Consider the following 22743-nt stretch of genomic DNA (forward strand, 5'->3'; position numbering starts at 1 on the left):
ATAACTTAATCTACTCAGGTTTCTTCTCTTCATCCTTTTTACATCTTGAGTAGATAAGATGTTATCTCCAGGCACCAGGAACACATACTGATGCTTGTTGTTAACCAGTCTCAGACTAATGTTTAGCACTTATACTAACATACCCACATAATACTAGAGTGTGATGCACCATTTAGAGAACCATATAACTTTGTTTTCGCTTGGATAAGGCTGTAGGTATAAATGACAGTGAGCAGAAACTCTTGCACAGTCACTTGCAGCTATGATAAAGAATGCCACAAAACTGCTAGCACTGTGGCAATGAAGAGCAAGGAACTTGACGATTGACTGCCCATGTCAGTGTCTCCATTGTGTTTAGGAGATGATTTTACAGTAGCTGTGGTTGTGGTGTCCATCTGTTTTACAGTTGGTTTGGGTTCATTCCTAGCTCCTGGATGGCCGCTGACAACATCTGGAAAGAAAAAATAATAATATTACTGATTACTTAGCCAATGATGCTGGTAACAAAATGATATTTTCATCATCCACTGATGAAATGCAAATGGGACATGCTTCACAATCCTGAACTTGTTTTGCTAAGAAATCAGTCTCATTAAATTCAACAGAATTTAATCAGTGTGTTTAGCTTGCACTCTAGGGTTGCAATCTTATGCACATTTAACTAGAAGTAAATTCCATTGAACTCACTGCAAAAATGTGCATAAGCCTGGACTGTCAAACATTTTGTTCTTATACCAACTGAAGGTCATATGATCATCTCCTTAAAGTCAGAGGAAACACATTAATTGATTTTAGTGATCAGCATCCCAATCCTAAGCTGTCCCAACATACAGAGGAGCAGGGGTGCTGAAATGGCTGCTGCTGCTGCATCCTATAGGGCTGGGGCAGCTACCAGAGTCTCCTTGGGGTAAGGGAACAGTTGTTTCCTTACCCCAGATAAAAGGCACTGCGGCCCCAATGGGTCTCCTCAGACCTGTGCCAGCTATTTTGCTGGTGCAGAACTGAGAAGATCTGTGTTAGGCTTTCGGGCCAGGGAGGGGCAAAGGGGCCTCTTCCCAGGCCTGAACCTCCCTCTTGCCCTCCTACCCCTGCCCAGTTCTGCTCCCATCCTGCCTTTCCCCTGCTCGGAAAAGACTCGCCACTAGCTGGAGGCCCAACTCACTGTTGGCTGCTCTCCTTCCTCATCTTCCAGCACAGAGGTCCAGCACCAACTGGCGCTGGCAGGAAAGTGCCTTATGCACCTTTACGACACTCAGTGCTGGTGGTACAAGTGTACCATCAGTGCTAGAGCCCTTAGGCTTGGGTTCACAGTTACATCAGACTTTCATCACCCAATTTTTCTCAGATGAATCTGAGAAGTTTACAGCAGAAACCCAAGATCATGAAATCAGGATTGATTCTTCAAGGAAGGGTTGCACAGAAAACTAGGGCACAAACCTAACCCACTAACCCACCAACATAAGGATAATGCAACTTCGAGGTAAGGGAACAAACATTGCCATACCTTGAGGAGGCCTCTGTGCCTGCCCCCCAACTGCAGGATGCAGCATATGTCCGACTGGCACAGCTATGCCAGTGCAGGAAAGTGGGTTAGGATTTCCCCCTAACTCCAGTTAAAAAATATACCACTAAGTAGATGACTTCTAAAGGTGATCACATGATTGCTGAACATTGTTAGAAGAAGCTAATACTAAAAATAATGAAGAGCTTATCTTACAAATCCATTGTCATATTTCAGTAGCTCTTCTTGCAAGTATGTTGAAGGTTTCAATCAAAACTATTGACACAATGATATTTAAGTGGTTGTTGCATGTAAGCAGGTTACACACCACAAATGCAACGAGAATGAGTAACGTCAAGGTACACTTTATACATGCTTACACTTGATGGCCACATGCTTCCCTTAATCAGAATTATAAGAATAATTTTCCCATTTATTATGGTTTCTAGGCACAGCCCGCCAGATGTTGGTAGCTGGACTTGGCCTGCTGAATTGTAATTACTATTACTAATTGAAATTGGACATATACCACTATGTTTTCAATATCCAAGCAAATCTTCTCTGTGCCCAACTACACATTCCATGATCTTAAAATCTATCCACTAAATCAGAGACAAACTTTGTTTTGTGTCTGCAAAGCTGTAATTTACAATCCTAGTCCACTGTGGAGCCCCCGAGGACCACTGCCGTAAATAACAATTGTTACCCGGAACTACTTAGAACACCAAAGCATATATATGCCAGTTTTTTAAAAGCATCAGTTCTATTATAAAGCTACGAATTAATCTCTGAACTTTGGAAGCTAATTCCTGGCAGAAACTGGTGAGGTGGCAAGGATTCCAGAAATGTAAATGTAATCTGAGATCACTGTCTGCAAGCCAATAGCTCCGGAGAACTATCAAAAAACTCTCCCTAGATCATCAGAATTTTCTCGTTTGAAAATACAGTCTCTCAGCCACATAAATCACAAAAGATATGCAGTGTTCCTTCAGCTTTATCATACAATCAACAATCATCTAGTGAAGACTAATGGTCTGGAGGAGATACTCAAGGTTTGCTGCAGGTAATGTCTGTATAAGAGAACAGGACAGTTGCCACTTGTGTCTCAATGCCCTTTCGGTGATAGTCAAAGGGAGCTCATTCAAAGGAAGAAAGAGCAGGCAGGAAATATTTACGGAAAGGGAAAGTCAGTTTAAGGAGATCGCTTAAAGAAAAATGGACATCCTTCAGACTGTCATTAAAGTAAATTAAGAATAAATCATGGGAATAGGTGGTTTTCTAACAGCACCAGGCCCCCTTTTCCATCACTGTCATTCTCTCTTTCGACTGCGGTAAAAGGTGGTATTTCTCCACTGCCTCTTATATCATCTGGGCCTGCTGACTTCAGCTCTCCAGCTGATTAAATAAAGACCTCTCTCAGTTAAATCGTTCCCCTTCCTTCATTTGGCAATGTCCAGTATTGTAACTTGATTGGGCAGGTTGGAAGGTACTCATTCATTAACTTTTTTTTTCTGCTATTGACTTAACCAAAACATCTGAGGTAGAATCGAATGGTATGGGGAAAAAAGGTTGTTGACTTTAAAATACCCTCCCTCTCAGTACTGCTTAATGCACTACATAACAAGTGTTAAATAATACATTAGGAAAATCTGCCATTAACCTTTCAAAGGGAAGAACAACAATGCTCATTTTCTCATTTGCTGTGGCTGCATAGGAAGGATTAGCCCATGTGATGATATGCACAGTTGTTTAGAATTGTAAAGGCAGAAGGTTAGATGTGCCAACAGGGCATTTAGTAAATCTCTCTTTAAAAATTAAATGTCGTGTTTGATAAAGTATTGTGAATAGGGGAGGGCCATCCTTTCATGGTAGAAAATGAAGCCTAGCAGGTGAGCAATGATTTATTTTTGATGGGAATTGTCTTAGCTAAAACATAATGCAAATACTTTTGAATACTGGACACATCAAGAGCTGTGGGTTCCAGGTTCAATCCCTTAAACAGAAATAGGACATTTATTTTTCACATTTTTATATCGCCCTTTCTCCAATGAGCTCAGGGTGGTACACATAGCTCCTCCCCTTCTTTTGTCCTCACAACAACCCTACTAGGTAGATGAGTCAGAGAGAGAGTTTCTAGCCCAAGGTCACCCAGAACACTTTGTGGCTGAGCAAAGACTTGAACCTATATCTTCCAGGTCCCAATTCCCAAACGGGTGCTTACACCATTCTTACTCTCAAAAGAGGGCAGGAAAGACTGTCTTCTGAAAATCTTGGAGCCACTGCCAGAGTTTCCCAACCTGGGGGTTGCAACCCCCACACAAACGTGCACATATTTGGGGGGATGCTAAGAACATAAGAACAGCCCCACTGGATCAGGCCATAGTCCAGCTTCCTGTAACTCACAGCGGTCCACCAAATGCCCCAGGGAGCACACCAGATAACAAGAGACCTGCATCCTGGTGCCCTCCCTTGCATCTGAGAGCCCATTTCTAAAATCAGGAGGTTGCACATACACATCATGGCTTGTAACCCATAATGGATTTTTCCTCCAAAAACTTATCCAATCCCCTTTTAAAGGCATCCAGGCCAGAAGCCATCACCACATCCTGTGGCAAGGAGTTCCACAGACCAACCACATGCTGAGTTAAGATATATTTTCTTTTGCCTGTCCTAACTCTCCCAACACTCAATTTTTGAGGATGTCCCCTGGTTCTGGTGTTATGTGAGAGTGTAAAGAGCATCTCCCTATCCACTCTGTCCATCCCCTGCATAATTTTGTATGTCTCAACATGTCCCCCCTCTGGCATCTCTTTTCTAGGCTGAAGAGGCTCAAACGCCGTAGCCTTTCCTCATAAGGAAGGTGCCCCAGCCCAGTAATCATCCTAGTCACTCTCTTTTGCACCTTTTCCATTTCCACTATGTCCTTTTTGAGATGTGGTGACCAGAACTGGACACAGTACTCCAGGTGTGGCCTTACCATCGATCTGTACAATGGCATTATAATATTAGCTGTTTTGTTCTCAATACCTTTCCTAATGATCCCAAGCATACAATTGGCCTTCTTTACTGCTGCCGCACATTTGGTCAACACTTTCATCGACCTGTCCACCACCACCCCAAGATCTCTCTCCTGATCTGTCACAGACAGCTCAGAACCCATCAGCCGATATGTGAAGTTTTGATTTTTTGCCCCAATGTGCATGACTTTACACTTACTTACATTGAAACGCATCTGCCATTTTGCAGCTGTTAGCAGGGAAGAAGAACAAAACCTGTTCCACACTACTTCTCTCACATGGCAGGGAGACAATCTCCAATGGGACCCTACGGAATTTCAATGTTCTTTGAACCCAAAGTTCACAGAACTGGAATGCTGGACTCTTCCTCTGGGGTACTTTCGGTATGCGTGATCTTTCTCTGCCCCATCCATCATAATGATGGTCATTTTGCTAGTCAATATTATATTTCTAAAAACATTTGTTTATGGAAATGTTTATGTTTATGGAAAACTGGTGAATATATGGACCTTTCAAAACATAATTTGGTATTGTATCCTATTTTGCAGTATTTTCCTTACAGCATGTGTTTGCCTTCTAGTGTCTCAACATTACAAAGACAAGTGGTTCAGAAGATAGCTAGATCACTTTCTCAAACACAAGATTACAGAGCGCATGACTCTCTTCTCACTTAGAGATAGCAACTGCCAAAGTACTGCAGGCAGTAATGATGTTATCTTAAGCACAACCGATTATTAAATATATGCAGGCATTGGGAAAACTTCATCAAAAGTTTACAATGGAGGAAACTATGCCAAGGTTACAGAAACGCACCTAACTACCTTCAAAAGCAACTGCCTCAGGATCTTGGGTTCACACAGAATTAATGTTATCACAAATGCCAAGATTAATCAAAACCTGCATTCATTCCTAATCATAAAAGAAGGTGGGAAAACATGCGCTGTGTCTTAAGGATGAAGAAAAGAACCTGTCAGGCCTAGTGATGAAGACACAGATAAAGGTTAACTAACCAAGGCCCAAATCCTAACCAACTTTCCAGCACTGGCACAGAGGTGCCAATGGGACATCTGCTGCACCAGGCAGTTGGGTGGCACTCATGGAGACCTCCTCAAAGTAGGGGAATGCTTGTTCCCTTACCTTGGAGCTGCATTGGCCTTATGTCCATGCTGGAAAGTGGATTAGGATTGCACCCCCAAGAAACTTTTCTTCTTCCATGAGCAACAGATGGACCTTAGTATTCTAAGGCTGTGGTTTTCAACCTTTTTCATCTCAAGGCACTCTGATAAGGCACTAAAATTGTCAAGGCACACCATCAGGTTTTTGGCAACTGACAAGGTGTATTGGAATCGCTGAAGATCTCGCAAGGAGGTAGGGTGTGGTGTCAGCAGTGGCCCCTTTAAGGGTAAGGCCTGCACTTTCAGCAGAGGGTGTGCTGCACAGCTGCAGCCACTTGAAGGCAATAGGGCCTCAGGCATAAAAGCACCTGGGGAAGGGAGTGTTTCTGTGGGTAGCAGAAGGAGGAAAGCTTGAGGGAGGACAGGCTGGATTAATGGACTGAGGAATTGATGGCTGATGTGTGAATGAACTTTGGAAGCTGCCAGAGCAGAAACTACTAGAGACACTAAGACTGGTGTTTGGCTGCTGTGCCCAAGACCTGCTGAGGACCAAGTAGCTGCTGTAGTGGTGGGAGGCTGCTGACAGGAAGGAGGATCTGTTAGGTTAAACAGGCGAGCTACCTGGTGGTGGGGTCCAGCACTACTGCAGGGTGGAACCAGGGTCATTCTTGGGTAGAAAGGGGGTGCTAATTAGCTAAATGTGGGCATAATTCTCCAGGCAGAGCTTGGATTGGGAATTTGGCAGAACACAGAGCACACCATACTACCAGTGGGGGGCTCACATCCCCATTGGCCCTACTAATAAATGATCTTCCCCCAAATTCCTGTGGCACACCTGTGGACCACTTGCGGCACACTAGTGTGCCATGGCACAGTGGGTTGAAAATGGCTGGTCTAAGGGTGCAATCCTAACCAGGTCTACTCAGAAGTAAGTCCTATTGTGGTCAATGGAACTTACTCCCAGGAAAGCGAGGTTAAGATTGCAGTCTAAGAGATACTGAAATGCCCCATGGTACATTGGGATTGTGCTGTCACCAGAACTGAGGATTTAGGGGTTAGTTGGTCTAGTGGGCTCTGAGCCCTTGCCTGACCTGATCAACCTCTGATGCTGCTCCTGTTTTGGATTGATGTTTCTGAGCATCACATTAGGGCCCAATCCTATTCTCCACCAGCCTGCATGCTATGCTGTGGGATAGCAATTAGATGGCCCAGGAAAGTAAGTAAAAATCTTTTGTACTGACCTCCCTGTAGGCTGCCAAGCCTCCAACAGGTCTCTTGCCAGTGTATGTCCAAGGACTCACCGCTCGCCACTGGAAGTTCTCTGAGCCCCCCCCCCCATCTTAATCTCCATGGGTTTGGTATCTGCAGGAGGGGAGGCCAGGAACTGATCCCTATACCCAGGGTCAACCTGTATAAGAAACTACATATCAAAGTAATAATAATAATAATAATAATAACAGGTATTTATATACCGCCTTTTTTGGTCTTTATGCAAGGCGGTTTACATAGGCAGGCTTTTATTTAAATCCCTTATTAAATAGGGATTTTTACAATTTGAAAGAAGGTTCTTTCTTTCAAGAACCACCACATTCAAGGTGTTTCGTTCCAATCTGGCTTCACATTCTGGCCTCCATCCTCCCACGCTCAGAGCAGATGGAATGGCTTGGCTTCAGCTTGTCAGCTGCTTCAAGGTCACACGGTGCTGGTGGCCTCGAACTGGCGACCTTGTGGATGTTATCTTCAGGCAGACGGAGGCTCTACCCTCTAGACCAGACCTCCTGCCCTGCCCTGCCCTGCCCTGATTATAAAGTGCCTATATAATCACATTTAATCCCATATGCTACCGTGAGTTTTTAACAGGACAGTTCTACAACAGCATGTCATGAATGCAAACATGAGTGGGCTTATCAAATCCCTATTTTCATATCATAATATGCCCAAGTACATACCTTACCCCGTGCAGACTGCTGTAGGCTCTTATTCTGCCTGCTGTATTCATTTGTTTTGCAGTATCCTATCTTGTACAGACTGACAAGCCAAGTGGGTGATTGCTGTTTGAGTTAACAAGAGTTCACAACATGGCACACAATGTTGCAGTGTGCGCAGTAGCCACCTGTGTCCTTACTGGCGAGCCTTGGTGTTCAAACATAAACATTAACCTACATGGGAACTAAAGAGAAGACGTACCCACTCAGATATCTAACTTCAGAAGACCCTGGGGAGGAAGGTGAGTTGAACAAACATAAACAGGGGTGAGCAGTACAGGTCTGTGCTGTGGCCTTGGTAAGTTATCGCAAGGAGAATAAAAGTCACACAACATCCATCTTGAGGGAAAGGCAAGAGCTTGTTTATGATGATGCTTAGTAACTTAATGAGCTCTCCTCTGATCAGAGAGACTGTTTTGGTTGACAGCTTTGTGACAAAATTAAAGAAAAGTGCAACCTGGTGGAACAGGCTCTTAAATTACAGTAGATGCTGCACCACTGTTATTACATTTTTATCACCTTTGGTATCACTCACTGAAATTGCTTTTACATATCCAAAACAAGGAAATAACCATGAAATGTGCCATTTTCCAATAGGATCAAACAGTTTCCAAATGATGCATTATCCTGACCAATACTAATTATTTTCAAGTGTGGCTACAGCAGACAAATGGGAGAAATGAAAGATGATGCCCTTAGAATGAGAGTGGAAATTAGAGAACCCTCAAAACTGTCATGCTTGTAGAATTCCTAATGCAATTCAGGGGTCCTAATGAATTCTTTTCTGCCGAAGAACTGGCTGAGGTAGACAATTGATAGTTATTAATGCAGCAGCATGCATGATTGATAAGCATGCTTGGTGTACTGCTTCTGCTATCTGCAAGCACTTTTTGTCTTCAGAATTAAAACTGGGCATTGCTGAGGCTTTGGGTATTGGTTATACTAATAGCCATTTTTGTCACTACATGGGCAGAGCAAGATATAAATATAAGAAGTATGGAGTGGGCTAGGGCTTCCAATAGCAGGGCCAGCTCCAGGTTCACAGGGACCCTCAACAGGTGGATTCTGTGGTGTCTTGTACCCCAGTGAGCCCACCTGGGTGGACAGTGCATTAAAGGTGCTACTGGGTCTGGCAACAGTGGCTCTTGAAACTGTCCAGCACCAAAACAAAGGTTGGTATCTGCAGGGTATCTGTTCCCAGACCCTCTGCGGATACTGAGATCTATAGGGGGCTCCTCAGAAGATCTCTGGATTCAACCAGAGGTCCTCCATCGCAGACTTGCTATCTGAGGTGAGTCAAAGCCGCAGACCCATGGATGATGAGGAAGTTTACTACAGTGGCCCTGGGCAACTATGAAAGAGCTGTCTGTAGCTGCCATGATTGGAGCAACCCTTTTACTTCTGCCTTCTGCCCAAGTGAAGGCCCTTGGTTGGGGAGAAATGTCACTGAAGCAGCACCCTCTTCAGTCCCTCCCTTTCACTCCCCATCTTTCTTCTTACTTTTAAGAAAATGCAAGAGCAAAGAGGAAAAGGAGGATGTGTGGTTGCTTGTCTGCTCAGTTTTAAAAGGGGAGAAGTGAGGTGAACACAGCCCAAGCATGACCAAAGAAGAGAGAGGGGAGGGGCCCATTCAGTTGGAGGCTCCAGCCACTAGCTGTGTCCAATCCTCCCATGCAAGTCCTTGGAGCAGGTAGGATTGGACCCCAGGGTAAAAGCTACAGCTGCAGGCACGGGGTGCAGAGTTAAGTACATCAGGCGTTGTTTACTTTCCCCTAACACACAGTAGCTCAAGAGCCCATCCAGATAACCTGAGATTAGATAACCTATTCACACATCAGAACAAAAAACAACATGAATAAAAACATGACCAGAGTATCTCTCTTATCAGATGCTAATCATGTGTACAAGGATACTTATCCCAGTTCTTGACAAAACAAAGTATGAGACTACCTGCAAGTACAGCAAATTAAAACAAAGAATGTTTATTTTTCATAAACTGGGAGAATTTTGATGGGAAAATAACAACTAGAAAAATGAGGAGGGTAATATTTATATTTCAGTGCTTGTTCTGTGTAAAATTTGTGTCGCAAAGAGAAACAGCTGACATGAAGAAATACAATCGCACTTCCTCTTTAAGCAGCTGTTGGGTAAATTGCAAAGATGACATAAGGCTAACATGAGATAAAAGAGCATCTTATTCTTTACACCTTCTGAAAACAATCCAAATATCTTTTCTTTTTCATAAGGATTTTTAAAAATCACCCCCTCCAAACCCCAAAACAGCATATACATTAAATATACACTTTTGACAACAGTAACTTAAAACTTCCACATAAAATAAGCAAGAAACAAAATTTACAAGAATGACCAAGGGTAGCAATGAAAGAATGAATGCCAGTAAGTCTAAAGGACTCTGATTTAGCACTGTCCAAGCTGACTTTAATTTGTGGTGACCTCATGTCACCAATGAAAAAGATGCCACAGTTGGTCAAACCCCACAATTTTGAAGGACCTTAGTGACTTTCTCTGTCTCTGTGAATTTATTTTCTCTTCCTCTTTAATTCCTGATTCCCGAAGACAGGGCCTGTACTATCTTTGAAAGTTGTTGTTGTAAATAAAAAACTGAAAAATTCAATTAACAGCACTCAAAGATGGTGCAAGTTGGCTTCAGGAAAATGACACACACAATTTATACATCATTTACGGTTCTGTATTTTCCATTCGCATGACAAAACAGCTTACAGTTTCAGTCTATACTATGCTGAATATTAAATCTTTGTTGAGGTGGCATCGTAAGATAGCCTGCCAGCTTTTTTTTATGTTTCCACTGATATACAACTGCCAGAGCAAACTGTGGTGATTTTCACAAGGAACAGTAAAATTCTATTAGCTTCAAGAAAAAAAGTAAACCCACATGACAATTGTTGTGTGATAAAAATGTCAGTTTCTTTCCCTCTCTTTCTTTTGGAACAAATAATTGAATATCACAACCAAGAGGCTGATAATAAGGCAAACTTCATTGCAAAAACATTCAGGACTTCTGTCTAAATTGTATAGAATTTATTTGAAGGACAAACTGAAATAAGTGATGCCACAAGGAAGCAAACAGGTCTCTGGTGTATCTTCGAAGCATCTGTTTTGCTTTTGACATAACACAGGTTACCCAAGGTTTGGTGTTTCATTGCACAGAGAGGGGTACACTGCAAAACCAGCAGGCATTGCTGTATATCCTGGCATACGACGTGGGAGTCCTTGTGAAACATGATGTTCTTAGTACCTGTATTGTAACTTTCATTTGTAACCAAGGAAACAATTAAAGATGGCTATATAAACAAGCTCCTGACATTACTGTAATCCATAGCTAAGCCTAAAACGTCTCCTCTTAACACAGGAAAGGCTCAGATCCTGATCCTACTTGCATTCAACTGCTCAAAAAAAAATGTCCATTAAATTTAATGAGCATTTGGGGGATATAAGAATGTAGGAGTGGCTCTGTGGCTACACAGACATGCCTGCTGCTAGCTTCAAAGGCTACGCACTCCTGCCAGCCTTGGCACTTGGAAACGATCACAGGCCCAACACTGAAGACATCTGCTCAGTATCACTCCACAGCTATAAGCTGCAATTAAGAAGGGAAAATATTACTAATAATTTAAAATGCTGCGGCTGTTGACTTCATCCTGATGATCTCATTAGCTCTGGGGCCAAGAACAGGCTTCTCTTCAGCTGAAGTGGGATGGACATTGTTTGTGTTCTTGTCAGACACATATTTCCCTGTTAATTTTTATTGCCTAATACAAAGGTTGAATCAGAAGGCTAATTAAACTGCTTATGGAGACCATTTGGACTGGGGAATGAAATCATTCCAACTTCACTTCAGTTCCTTTCCCATTTTCTCCAGTGTTTGAGGGTAAGATAATAAACTTACATTTACTGCCATTTCAGAAAAGAATCACAGGAAAACCAAAGCTGCATTAGTCAAAAATGGCTTGCAAGTTTAACATTGTTTGTATATTTTTTTCATTGTTTCAATGACATTACATTTATTATCAGGTTTAAATTAAACATGGCACCAAAGAGGCAGAAAAGAAGGGAAGTTGCAATTATTTCTGAATCAAATTCTGTAGCGAAGAATATACAGGCATACCCCTGTATCCATGGGAGTTCTGTTCCAGATGGAACCCCTGCAGATGTAATGGAAATGTGCAGGATCCGTTGAGGAGATAGGGTGTGGTGTCAACAGTAGCCCTTTGCTCTGGCAGGCAAGCATGGGGTTAAAACCTAGGCTTTGAGTGGTGGGCGTGCTGCACTGTGCAGCCACTAGAGGCAGCCAAGTCATTACAGGGACAAAAGCAACATCTGGAGCAGTGAGAAGAGGTGGGTGTAGAAGGAAGGATTTTGGAAAGGCTGAGAGAGCAGAAGGAGGGAGCTTGTACTGAGTGATGGACTAGCTGACTGCTGGACTGATTAATGGACAGAGGAACTAATGGACTGGCTGATGGACTACTGGACCAGCTGACTGACCAATGGACTAACTGACTGACTGGTTTACAGATGGGTGAATGGACTTCTGAGGATTGCTGGGACTGTTAGAGACACTGGAGACTGGTGTGTGGTTGTCACACCCAAGACCTGCTGAGGACCAAAGTGTTGCTGTGGTGACTGGAGAAGCTATTGGCAGGAGAGAGGAGGAAGAAGGACCTCTGCAGGTTGAACAGGCAAGCTGCCCTGGTGGTGGGGTCCAGCAGGAAATGGCAAAACAGCAGATACTGGAAGAGCACTTTATAAAGGTGCAGAAAGTAAAGAAAAAAATTCCAAAATAGCTTCCCCTAGCATTGTGCATTGAAACTGCTGAGTTTGGATGGCTCCTGAGTCCCCTGTAGCCTGGGTTCTCCGGGGGCCCCTCCCTTCACCCAGGCTTGTCCCAGAATGCATTGATACGAGCCTGGGTGAAAGGAGGGTCCTCTGCATGACCAGGAAAAGGCAGCAGGGAGCTCAGAAGACTTCCTGAAGCCCTGGACAGGAGGAACAGGGCTAAAGAACCACAGGTTATGTGGGGTTATGTGGTGGCAGCAGAGGAAAAAAGACTGGGGAGAAAGAGGAGGAGAAACAGGAAAGCACCAAAGTGCAGCTGAAGTGCAATGTCACTGAGTCTACATTCTCTGCAGGTGCCAGCCCCTTGGCATGCTGTAAAACACCTGAAGGGAGCTTATCTCTTCCACTGCCCAATTATTCCTAACTGATATTTTATGCCTCCAGTATAGGAGATCCTTGTTTTCAGAGTTCTTGATAGATCAGGTACAAGGAACGATGCTTTGGAGGCCTGAGGCTAATATCTGGGCCTCCCTTTAAATGGTAAAGAATAGAGCAAGGCGTTCTGGACTCCAAGACACTCTTGCAACACCCGCATCACATAAAAGTAGAAAGGACAGAAACAGTAAGCGTGTCATCAATATGACTGCACACGAGACAGGGAAGATAAGAGGGGGTTTGGAACTAAGGGACTGGCATAACAAAGGCCAAGATTACCTGTTACATCTGCTAGGATGATGCTTGCATTGCTGCAGTATCAAAGTGGCCAAGACAGGTGATATTGTGGTCCAAAGGTGGGGAAAAAGACTGAAAAGGGGTTGAAAGACAAATACAAGAGCGTTAGGCAGCAGTTTGAGCTAGTTCCAGAGAGGGAAGGAAGGCAAGGAAGCAGAGATAGCCTTTTCATAGGGAAAAGGTTCTTTGAGGCAGTTCAGTGTGTGCTTGAGTGGTGGCTTGCAGTAAAGCTTGGGGAAAGGTGCAGGGAAGAACTATTCTTTAGTGTCTTGATGGCTCATTCCTGTTTGGAGATGGGTGCCTTCTATTGAGTGTGGCAGAAGACCCCTTGGTTGCTCAGGAGATCTGAGTCTCAATTACCATATCACTCCTGATGGAATTTACAGTGCAGTTGGTGAGGAAAGCTAAGGTTGAAGGCACTTCTGTTGTGACCACTAATGTTCTTGTTTATTGCAAAGGCAGGAGGTTCCCAGGATATGTCCTCCTTTACAGGTTTAAATCTCCCCAGTGGCAAGTTGCCAGTGGTATTATGGTGTTACCTTCAGAAGTATCCAGTTACCAAAATGATGTAATAATCCTAGCCATAGGCTGGTAGAACTGACAAACCACCTCAGACCTAAACTTCATTTCTATGATAGATTTGCAGGCAAGAAAGTACCATGTCATAAGAACATAAGAACATAAGAACATAAGAACAGCCCCACTGGATCAGGCCATAGGCCCATCTAGTCCAGCTTCCTGTATCTCACAGCGGCCCACCAACTGCCCCAGGGAGCACACCAGATAACAAGAGACCTCATCCTGGTGCTCTCCCCTACATCTGGCATTCTGACTTAACCCATTCCTAAAATCAGGAGGTTGCGCATACACATCATGGCTTGTACCCCATAATGGATTTTTCCTCCAGAAACTCGTCCAATCCCCTTTTAAAGGCGTCTAGGCTAGACGCCAGCACCACATCCTGTGGCAAGGAGTTCCACAGACCGACCACGCGCTGAGTAAAGAAATATTTTCTTTTGTCTGTCCTAACCCGCCCAACACTCAATTTTAGTGGATGTCCCCTGGTTCTGGTATTATGTGAGAGTGTAAAGAGCATCTCCCTATCCACTCTGTCCATCCCCTGCATAATTTTGTATGTCTCAATCATGTCCCCCCTCAAGCGTCTCTTTTCTAGGCTGAAGAGGCCCAAACGCCGTAGCCTTTCCTCATAAGGAAGGTGCCCCAGCCCCATAATCATCTTAGTCGCTCTCTTTTGCACCTTTTCCATTTCCACTATGTCTTTTTTGAGATGCGGCGACCAGAACTGGACACAATACTCCAGGTGTGGCCTTACCATCGATTTGTACAGCGGCATTATAATACTAACCGTTTTGTTCTCAATACCCTTCCTAATGATCCCAAGCATAGAATTGGCCTTCTTCACTGCCGCCGCACATTGGGTCGACACTTTCATCGACCTGTCCACCACCACCCCAAGATCTCTCTCCTGATCTGTCACAGACAGCTCAGAACCCATCAGCCTATATCTAAAGTTTTGATTTTTTGCCCCAATGTGCATGACTTTACACTTACTGACATTGAAGCGCATCTGCCATTTTGCTGCCCATTCTGCCAGTCTGGAAAGATCCTTCTGGAGCTCCTCACAATCACTTCTGGTCTTTACCACTCGGAAAAGTTTGGTGTCGTCTGCAAACTTAGCCACTTCACTGCTCAACCCTGTCTCCAGGTCATTTATGAAGAGGTTGAAAAGCACCGGTCCCAGGACAGATCCTTGGGGCACACCGCTTTTCACCTCTCTCCATTGTGAAAATTGCCCATTGACACCCACTCTCTGCTTCCTGGCCTCCAACCAGTTCTCAATCCACGAGAGGACCTGTCCTCTAATTCCCTGACTGTGGAGTTTTTTCAGTAGCCTTTGGTGAGGGACCGTGTCAAACGCCTTCTGAAAGTCCAGATATATAATGTCCACGGGTTCTCCCGCATCCACATGCCTGTTGACCTTTTCAAAGAATTCTATAAGGTTCGTGAGGCAAGACTTACCCTTACAGAAGCCATGCTGACTCTCCCTCAGCAAGGCCTGTTCGTCTATGTGTTTTGAGATCCTATCTTTGATGAGGCATTCCACCATCTTACCCGGTATGGATGTTAGGCTGACCGGCCTATAGTTTCCTGGGTCCCCCCTCTTTCCCTTTTTAAAAATAGGCGTGACATTTGCTATCCTCCAATCTTCTGGCACCATGGCCGTTTTGAGGGACAAGTTGCATACCTTAGTCAAGAGATCTGCAACTTCATTCTTCAGTTCCTTAATAACCCTTGGGTGTATGCCATCAGGGCCCGGTGACTTATTGATCTTTAATTTATCAATGAGGTCTGAAACATCTTCTCTTTTAACCTCTATCTGACTTAACTCCTCGGTTAGGAGGGGCCGTTCGGGTAGCGGTATCTGCCCGAGGTCTTCTGCCGTGAAGACAGATGCAAAGAACTCATTTAATTTCTCTGCCATCTCTAAGTCTCCTTTTATCTCCCCTTTCCCTCCCTCACCATCCAGAGGGCCAACCGCTTCTCTGGCGGGTTTCCTGCTTCTAACATATTTGAAGAAGCTTTTATTATTCCCCTTAATGTTGCTGGCCATGCGTTCCTCATAGTCTCGCTTGGCCTCCCCTATCACCTTCTTACATTTCTTCTGCCACAGTTTATGTTCCTTTTTATTCTCCTCATTAGGGCAAGACTTCCATTTACGGAAGGAAGCTTCCTTGCCCTTCACAGCCTCTCTAACTTGGCTGGTTAGCCATGCGGGCACCCTCCTGGATTTAGTGGAACCCTTCTTTCTTTGCGGTATACACCTCTGCTGGGCCTCTATTACTGTTGTTTTAAGCAGCCTCCATGCACTCTGGAGAGACTGGACTCTTTTTACCCTCCCTTTCAACCTCCTTCTAACCAGCCTCCTCATTTGAGGGAAGTCCGCCCGTCAGAAGTCAAGGGTTTTTGTTAGAGATTTGCCTGGTATTCTTCCCCCAACGTGCACGTCAAAACGGATCGCAGCATGATCACTGTTCCCCAATGGCTCAGTAACGTTTACATCTCTAACCAGGTCTTGCGTACCGCACAAAATTAAATCCAGAGTCACCTGTCCTCTGGTGGGCTCCGTGACTAGCTGATCTAAGCCACAGTCATTCAGCACGTCAAGAAATCCGGTTTCCTTATCGTGACCAGAACACAAATTGACCCAGTCAATATGAGGATAATTGAAGTCCCCCATGATTACAACCCTGTCCTTCCTTGTCACCTCCCTGATCTGTTTCCTCATTTCAAGGTCCCCATCAGATTTCTGGTCTGGAGGACGATAGCACGCCCCCAGTATTACATCGCTGCACAAGCCTGGTAATTTAACCCACAGAGATTCTACGGTGGAGTCGGACCCACCTTCAATCTCTACTTTGCTGGATTCTATCCCTTCCTTAACATAAAGGGCCACCCCACCTCCAACACGCCCCTGCCTGTCCCTCCTGTAGAGTTTATAGCCCGGGATTGCGGTATCCCACTGATTCTCCGCATTCCACCAGGTTTCCGTTATGCCCACTATGTCAATATTTTCCCTTGTCACCAGACATTCCAGTTCTCCCACCTTTGCTCGTAGACTTCGGGCATTCGCATAAAAGCATTTATACATGGAATGCCCCAGGATGGGCTGCTTATTCGCTCCTTTGTCCCCGCATCCTCTCATTGTGCCAAACCGTCTATCACATCCCATCTCCCTACCTTTCCCAATTTCTTCTCCTACCCTGCCTTTGTCTTGTTGTTCTCTAACCTCCCCATCCTCATCCCATAGGGATGAGGAGTCCCGAACCGGATGCCCCTCGGCTCCTGTCGGCCTTCCCCCAGGGATCAGTTTAAAAGCTGCTCTGCCACCTTTTTAATGTTATGCGCCAGCAGTCTGGTTCCATTCTGGTTCAAATGGAGCCCGTCCCTCTTGTACAGGCCCCGCTTGTCCCAAAACGTTCCCCAGTGCCTAACGAATCTAAACCCCTCCTCCCTACACCACCGTCTCATCCACGCATTGAGACCCCTGATCTCCGCCTGCCTAGCTGGCCCTGCGCGTGGAACAGGTAGCACTTCAGAGAACGCTACCTTTGAGGTCCTGGCTTTCAGCTTCCTGCCTAAAAGCCTAAATTTGGCCTCCAGGACCTCCCAGCTACACTTGCCCACATCGTTGGTGCCGACATGCACCACAGCCGCTACCTCTCCCCCAGCACTGTCTACCAGCCTGTCTAGACGAGAAGTGATGTCCGCAACCTTCGCACCAGGCAGGCAAGTCACCATGCGGTCCTCACATCCGTCGCAAACCCCCCTCTCTATGTTTCTAATAATCGAATCCCCCACTACAAGAAGGCCCCGACCCCCCTCCCGCCGAGGAGTATCCCGAGTGCGCTCGGATACGGGCCCATCCCCTGGAGAAGGGATCCCCCCTAGGGGATTGTTTCCCTCCTCTCCAGGATGACGTCCTCCAGTCCCGAGACTTCCCACCCGGGCAGCCAAGGAGCTGCACGCCTGAGGTTGGGACGAAGCCTGATCGTCCCCAGAAGTCTCCCCACGGTCCTCCTCTGGCTGCCTGCGCTTCTCCAGGTCGGCCACCAAGGCTTCAAGGGAGCGGACGCGTTCCCTGAGAGCCTGGAGCTCCTTGCATCGAGGACACACCCATGACTTATGCCCCAGAGGCATATAATCATACATGTGGCACTCAATGCAGAACACTGGATAGCCCCCACCCTGCTGCTGGCTGTCTGACTGCATAGCTTTTTTGTTGTTGTTGTTGTTTTATTTAGGGGTCCTTTTAAAAACCGTACACTGGATAGCAGCCCTCTTCTCTAGGGAAGAGGAAGGGCAGCGTATGGGGCCCTGGCCTCCTCGCCCTGCTGCTGAACTCGCCCAGATGCTAAACTCTTGTGCCTTACCTGGCACTTAGTTCCCAGAGGCACTTGGTTCCCAGAGGCCACACGCGCTTCTGCAGACCTCTTTATTGCACTTGTTAAGTAGCGGCGCAATCCTAAGTGCTCCTTGGAGTCCAGGAGGGTCGCAAACATGCTGTAAAGCTCTGGTCACATCCAGAGCTCGGCCAATGCAAGGGTCTGAGGTGGGTGGGGAGGAGGTGTTCCTGAGCGGGGAAAGGGTGGGGGAGGGCACCCCTGGGGACAGGTGGGCGGGGAGCAGATATGCCGGACCCTAGCCCCCATTCCTGAGCAGCACGGAGCGACTGCAAGCTGCTCCACTCTCCTCTGACTTACGCCGCCTCCTGAGGTGGCACAAGTCCAAGGAGACCCATTGGGACTACAGTGGCTTACCTCTGTATTTACCTCTGGCTGAGCCACTTTGGGCCCCTCCTGGCCTGCCTGTTCCAGCGCAAGATAGGATTGTCAGCTGGCTAAGAATTTTCCCTCTAAGATCAAAATAAAAGTTTGATCCTTGAATATGGATTGTGTGTTCACCTTCAATAAGAGGTGAAATGAGGATTTTTTAAACCACTGTTTAGGTAAATAATATGAGTAAGCAGTTTCAATGTCTTGACTTAAACTAGTGAAAAGAGAGCATCAAACTGAATCAAGATGGAGCATGAAACACTTAGCAGTATTTTTTTTTCTCAGACATTAGTTTGGCAAATATTCAACATGCATCCCTCTATTTCACATTGACAGGTTTATCCGGCCAACCAGAACCTTAGCTCTATCACAGTTGACAGTTATTGACAGAGAGGTTGATTAGCCCCATCAGTTTGTTGAATATCTGTATCGAGAAGAAAGCATTTCATGTAGAAACACCACACTAGTTAGAAACATTATCTTATTAATAGCATGCTGTGAAACCAATGGACCCTTATCTCAACCAGCCGGATGAAGAATACCCAAATCAACACAGGTATAATGGAGGTAAACAAACAAGAATGAAAAAAAAAAAAACTTATTTTGGGATACTTGCTTTACAGAATAAAGCCTCATGCAAAATGCTGCCATATTTTACACACTGATATTCCTAGGAAGTGCTTAGCTATGGATTGAAAGCTGAGAAAGGAACATTTGAGGCAAACACTACCGGTTCAGTTATTTCCACTTTTGGAATGACACAGTGGAACAAGGTGGTCGTTCAGGTGTGAAGTGTAGATACCGGTACAAAAGCATCATAGGTTTTGGGGACAAGACTGCCACAATACTTTGCTCATAAGTATGATTTTACCCTTCAGGCAAGACACTGACAATAAAGCAAATTTCCATTCCGGTTCTGCACTGAAGGAGTGCAGTCTAGAACAAGCTAGAATTATTTGAATCACATCAAATAATAATAATGCTTTTATATGAATAGGTTACGTATTCACATCTATCTGCTGTGATGAGATTTGAGTTGTTGAAAGGATTCTGGGCTAGTCTGCAAAGACAGCCGTCTTCTGGCTCAGAGGGGGTGCAAACGCAGACTGGACTAGTCAGTAGTGTCAGCTGATTCCAGTGAGGGGAGCATAGCAAGGGTGCCAAAACTGCTACACTTAGCAGTCCCTCAGGGGAAAGGGGGTCTGATACTGGTCCTGGGTTCTTCATAGCCCAGTGGTTCTTGGGCCATGGAGGGAATGAGGGTGCATAAAGTAGTAAGAGCAGGTCATGTTCAGAATAGGGTGGAGGAGAGTGTGAACAACAAGAGTTCTGTGACCAGATTTGTTGTAAGGAGATTCTCTATAAGACAACATAAGGGCTCTTGTGGGGTGAGCTCATCCTGGATGATTCTTTTGTTTCTTGATTTACCTATCTCTTGTGCAGGTGGTTGTCTCCTGTTATGCAGCACCCTGCGAAGGATGAGACTGGGGACCTCTCAAAAGAACATGAGAGCCCCACTGGATAAGGCCATAGACCCATGTAGTCCTGCTTCCTGTATCTCACAGTGGCCCACCAGACACCTCCCAGAGCACACAAAACAGCAAGATACTTGCATCCTGGTGTCACTCCCTTGAACCTGGCATTTGAAGGTAGCCTACTTCTAAAATTGATTGCTGGGGAGGCTGGTGCCTTGATTAACCTACAGCTAGTGATTGAGTTTCTGATGAAGTTCATCAGATCTTTTGTGACTACAAATGGTTTTACCAGGATGGTTTGTGACTACAAATGGTTTTACCAGGATGTGGCATTGTTTTATAAGTCTCAATGGGATGGCCAAGCAAGAATTGGCTTGGAATTTTCCAAAGCAAGATTTCTCACAAGCCAGCCAAGGAGGGGGCAGTTACTCCAACAAACCATCTTTTACTCAAAGGTCTGTGGACACTGATGTTTTCTTGTCAACAGGCCAGGCAAGAGACATGAGAGTGGCCTAGGGCTGTGCTCTCCTGGCAAGCACACACCTATCATGTGCAGTACCACGTGTACTGTTAGGCAACAGTACTAGTTGTCTAAGGCAAGCCAGCAAATGTTACATACACACAAGGATTTCCTAGTTAGGTTGAAGGGTTTCCATTTACCACAGTGGTTGTAGCAGTTCTTTAGTAGAAAAGAATTGTTTGCGAGTATAACGCTAATGTGTTTGTTACAGCATTTAAGTACAGTTCCTGATTTTTACTGGCTTTGTTCAGAGCAGAGGTCTCCAAACCCTGGCCTGAGGGCCAGATGTGGCTCCTGGCGAGCCTCTATCTGGTCCGTGGCCAGCCTCTTGTCCCCTGAAACCCTCTGGCCCGCTTGGCCAAACATGACTGGAACTATGCTCTGGTTGCATCTGGAGGGTGTTCAAGGGCCAGGGAGGTTGAATGAATGATCCCATTCATTTGTTTATTCACTCATCTATGTTCCATCTCTAATTTATTTAAATAAATTTTACATTTAATTTTTTTTCCCGGCCCTCAACACTGTGCCAGATATTTGATGTGGCCCTCTGGCCAAAAAGTTTGGAGACCCCTGGTTCAGAGACATAAAATGACTTGTTCTGCATATTTCTGGTATCATTAAGTTAGTACCAATTGCTATGCTGAAAAAGGTATTTTAAAGACAAAGGAAAGCCATTAAGAACTTCACAAGACCTGGCAATCTACTGTATTGGTTTTGTTGCTCTTGTTCAGTTTTATTATGCAGAGTGTGTCAGTGGACATCTTAAGATATAAATTATGCAAATATCTATTACGAGATTTTGAAAAATGCAGATTGCTCACCTAATATATGGAGGAATAGAAATGACCAGCATATGAATCTGGGACTGGGGTTCCATATGTTAAGTCAGTTCAAAACTCAGCCAAAGACACATGAATAAAGTACTGACATTGATGTAGGATACGTCATTGCCATGAACTGCTGAAGAAACTCATGTTGCCTGGATTGGGCACCTAATTTAAGGAACCTTCTCAAGGAGATAACATGACAATTTGTTGTGCAACCTCCTGTAGCATATACCTGTGGGCTGGGCAGAAATGGTTATGACCAGAAAGCAATAGATAGCCAATGCAGATGTCAGAACCTTGTGATAATATGCTCCTAGAGACTTATCCCTGACAAAAGCCAGCATCACATCCTGCAAAGTGTTTGCTGAATGCTTTTGACTGGTAATTGATCATGAAAATAGTCTTTGATGCTCATGACAAATTCACAAAGGCACAGAGAGTTGTCATCAGGTATCACTAGGTGAGCAGGAGAACCTATCAATGATGAGTCCTCAAAGCACCATTGAAAAAAAGGACCGCTTGCTAACATTACCTTAATGAGATCTGGATTCATCTTCATGTGTGTTGACTCATAAAACCCATGCTGCTCCTTTTGATCCTACTCCATCTACCGTTTGGTCCTGGGGGTGGGGTGAGGGAAGGAGTGCAAGAGAAGCATAGTCAGTGGAAAACTGCTGCTGTGGAGGTGATGTGGAGTTCCCATGCATTGGGAAACTGGAGATCACCCTGACAGTGCCTGCATTACTACAGGAGCCACTGGGGCAAGCTCCAGTCTCGTAATGAGAGGAGCTTCCTTTGATAGCTGATCACAGTTTTATTTCACTACTCCCTTCACTGCCAGCAGGTGCCTCTCCCAATGAAAATGTGTCATCATAGCACCATAGAAGTGATCTCTCACTTCCTGATGGGAGAAGCACCACAGAGAAGCAGAGTGTGTTTCTTTTATACTCCAGTTCCAAAGGGTAGGACCAAAAGGAGCACAAAAGAGTCATGCTCCACTCCCTTTGTTGATACCAAGCATCCTCTCAATGGGAGAATATTTCAGTGGCTCCTACACCTTGTAGGAGACTACTGGGGCCATCTCCTATTTGGAGATGGACAACCAGATACTGTGCACTGAGCCCACTATTTACATTCTGGTTCCATTCTGGAGGTTTCTCTCTAAAGACATAAGTAGGAACAGCACTATCATAACTGCACAGAAGCATGAGAACAGACTATGCCTGGATGAAAGTGCTGACCTGGCCACCTGTAACTTGGAATGTTGGTAATTCAGCACCCAGTGTACCTGTACTTGGCTAAGATGTAAGGGTTGCAAATGGCTGGCTGGATTGCATTCCAGGGTAGAAGGTGGATGGCAGAAGTCATTGCTATGGCAGCAATATGAATGAGGAGGAGGGAA

General features: G+C 45.1%; 1 protein-coding gene across 1 annotated transcript in view; it reads right to left on the reverse strand.

Annotated features, from left to right (window-relative positions):
- Positions 1 to 260: 260 nt before the first annotated feature.
- The window catches only part of LOC136645910 (glypican-5-like), a 468549-nt gene continuing 446066 nt past the window's right edge, over positions 261 to 22743 (reverse strand). Inside the window, exon 10 of the mRNA XM_066622361.1 lies at positions 261 to 451. Within this exon, the coding sequence (XP_066478458.1) occupies positions 261 to 451 (191 nt within the window). The remainder of the gene's footprint in view (positions 452 to 22743) is intronic.

This window comes from Tiliqua scincoides, chromosome 3 (genome assembly GCF_035046505.1).
Source record: "Tiliqua scincoides isolate rTilSci1 chromosome 3, rTilSci1.hap2, whole genome shotgun sequence".
NCBI lineage: Eukaryota > Metazoa > Chordata > Lepidosauria > Squamata > Scincidae > Tiliqua > Tiliqua scincoides.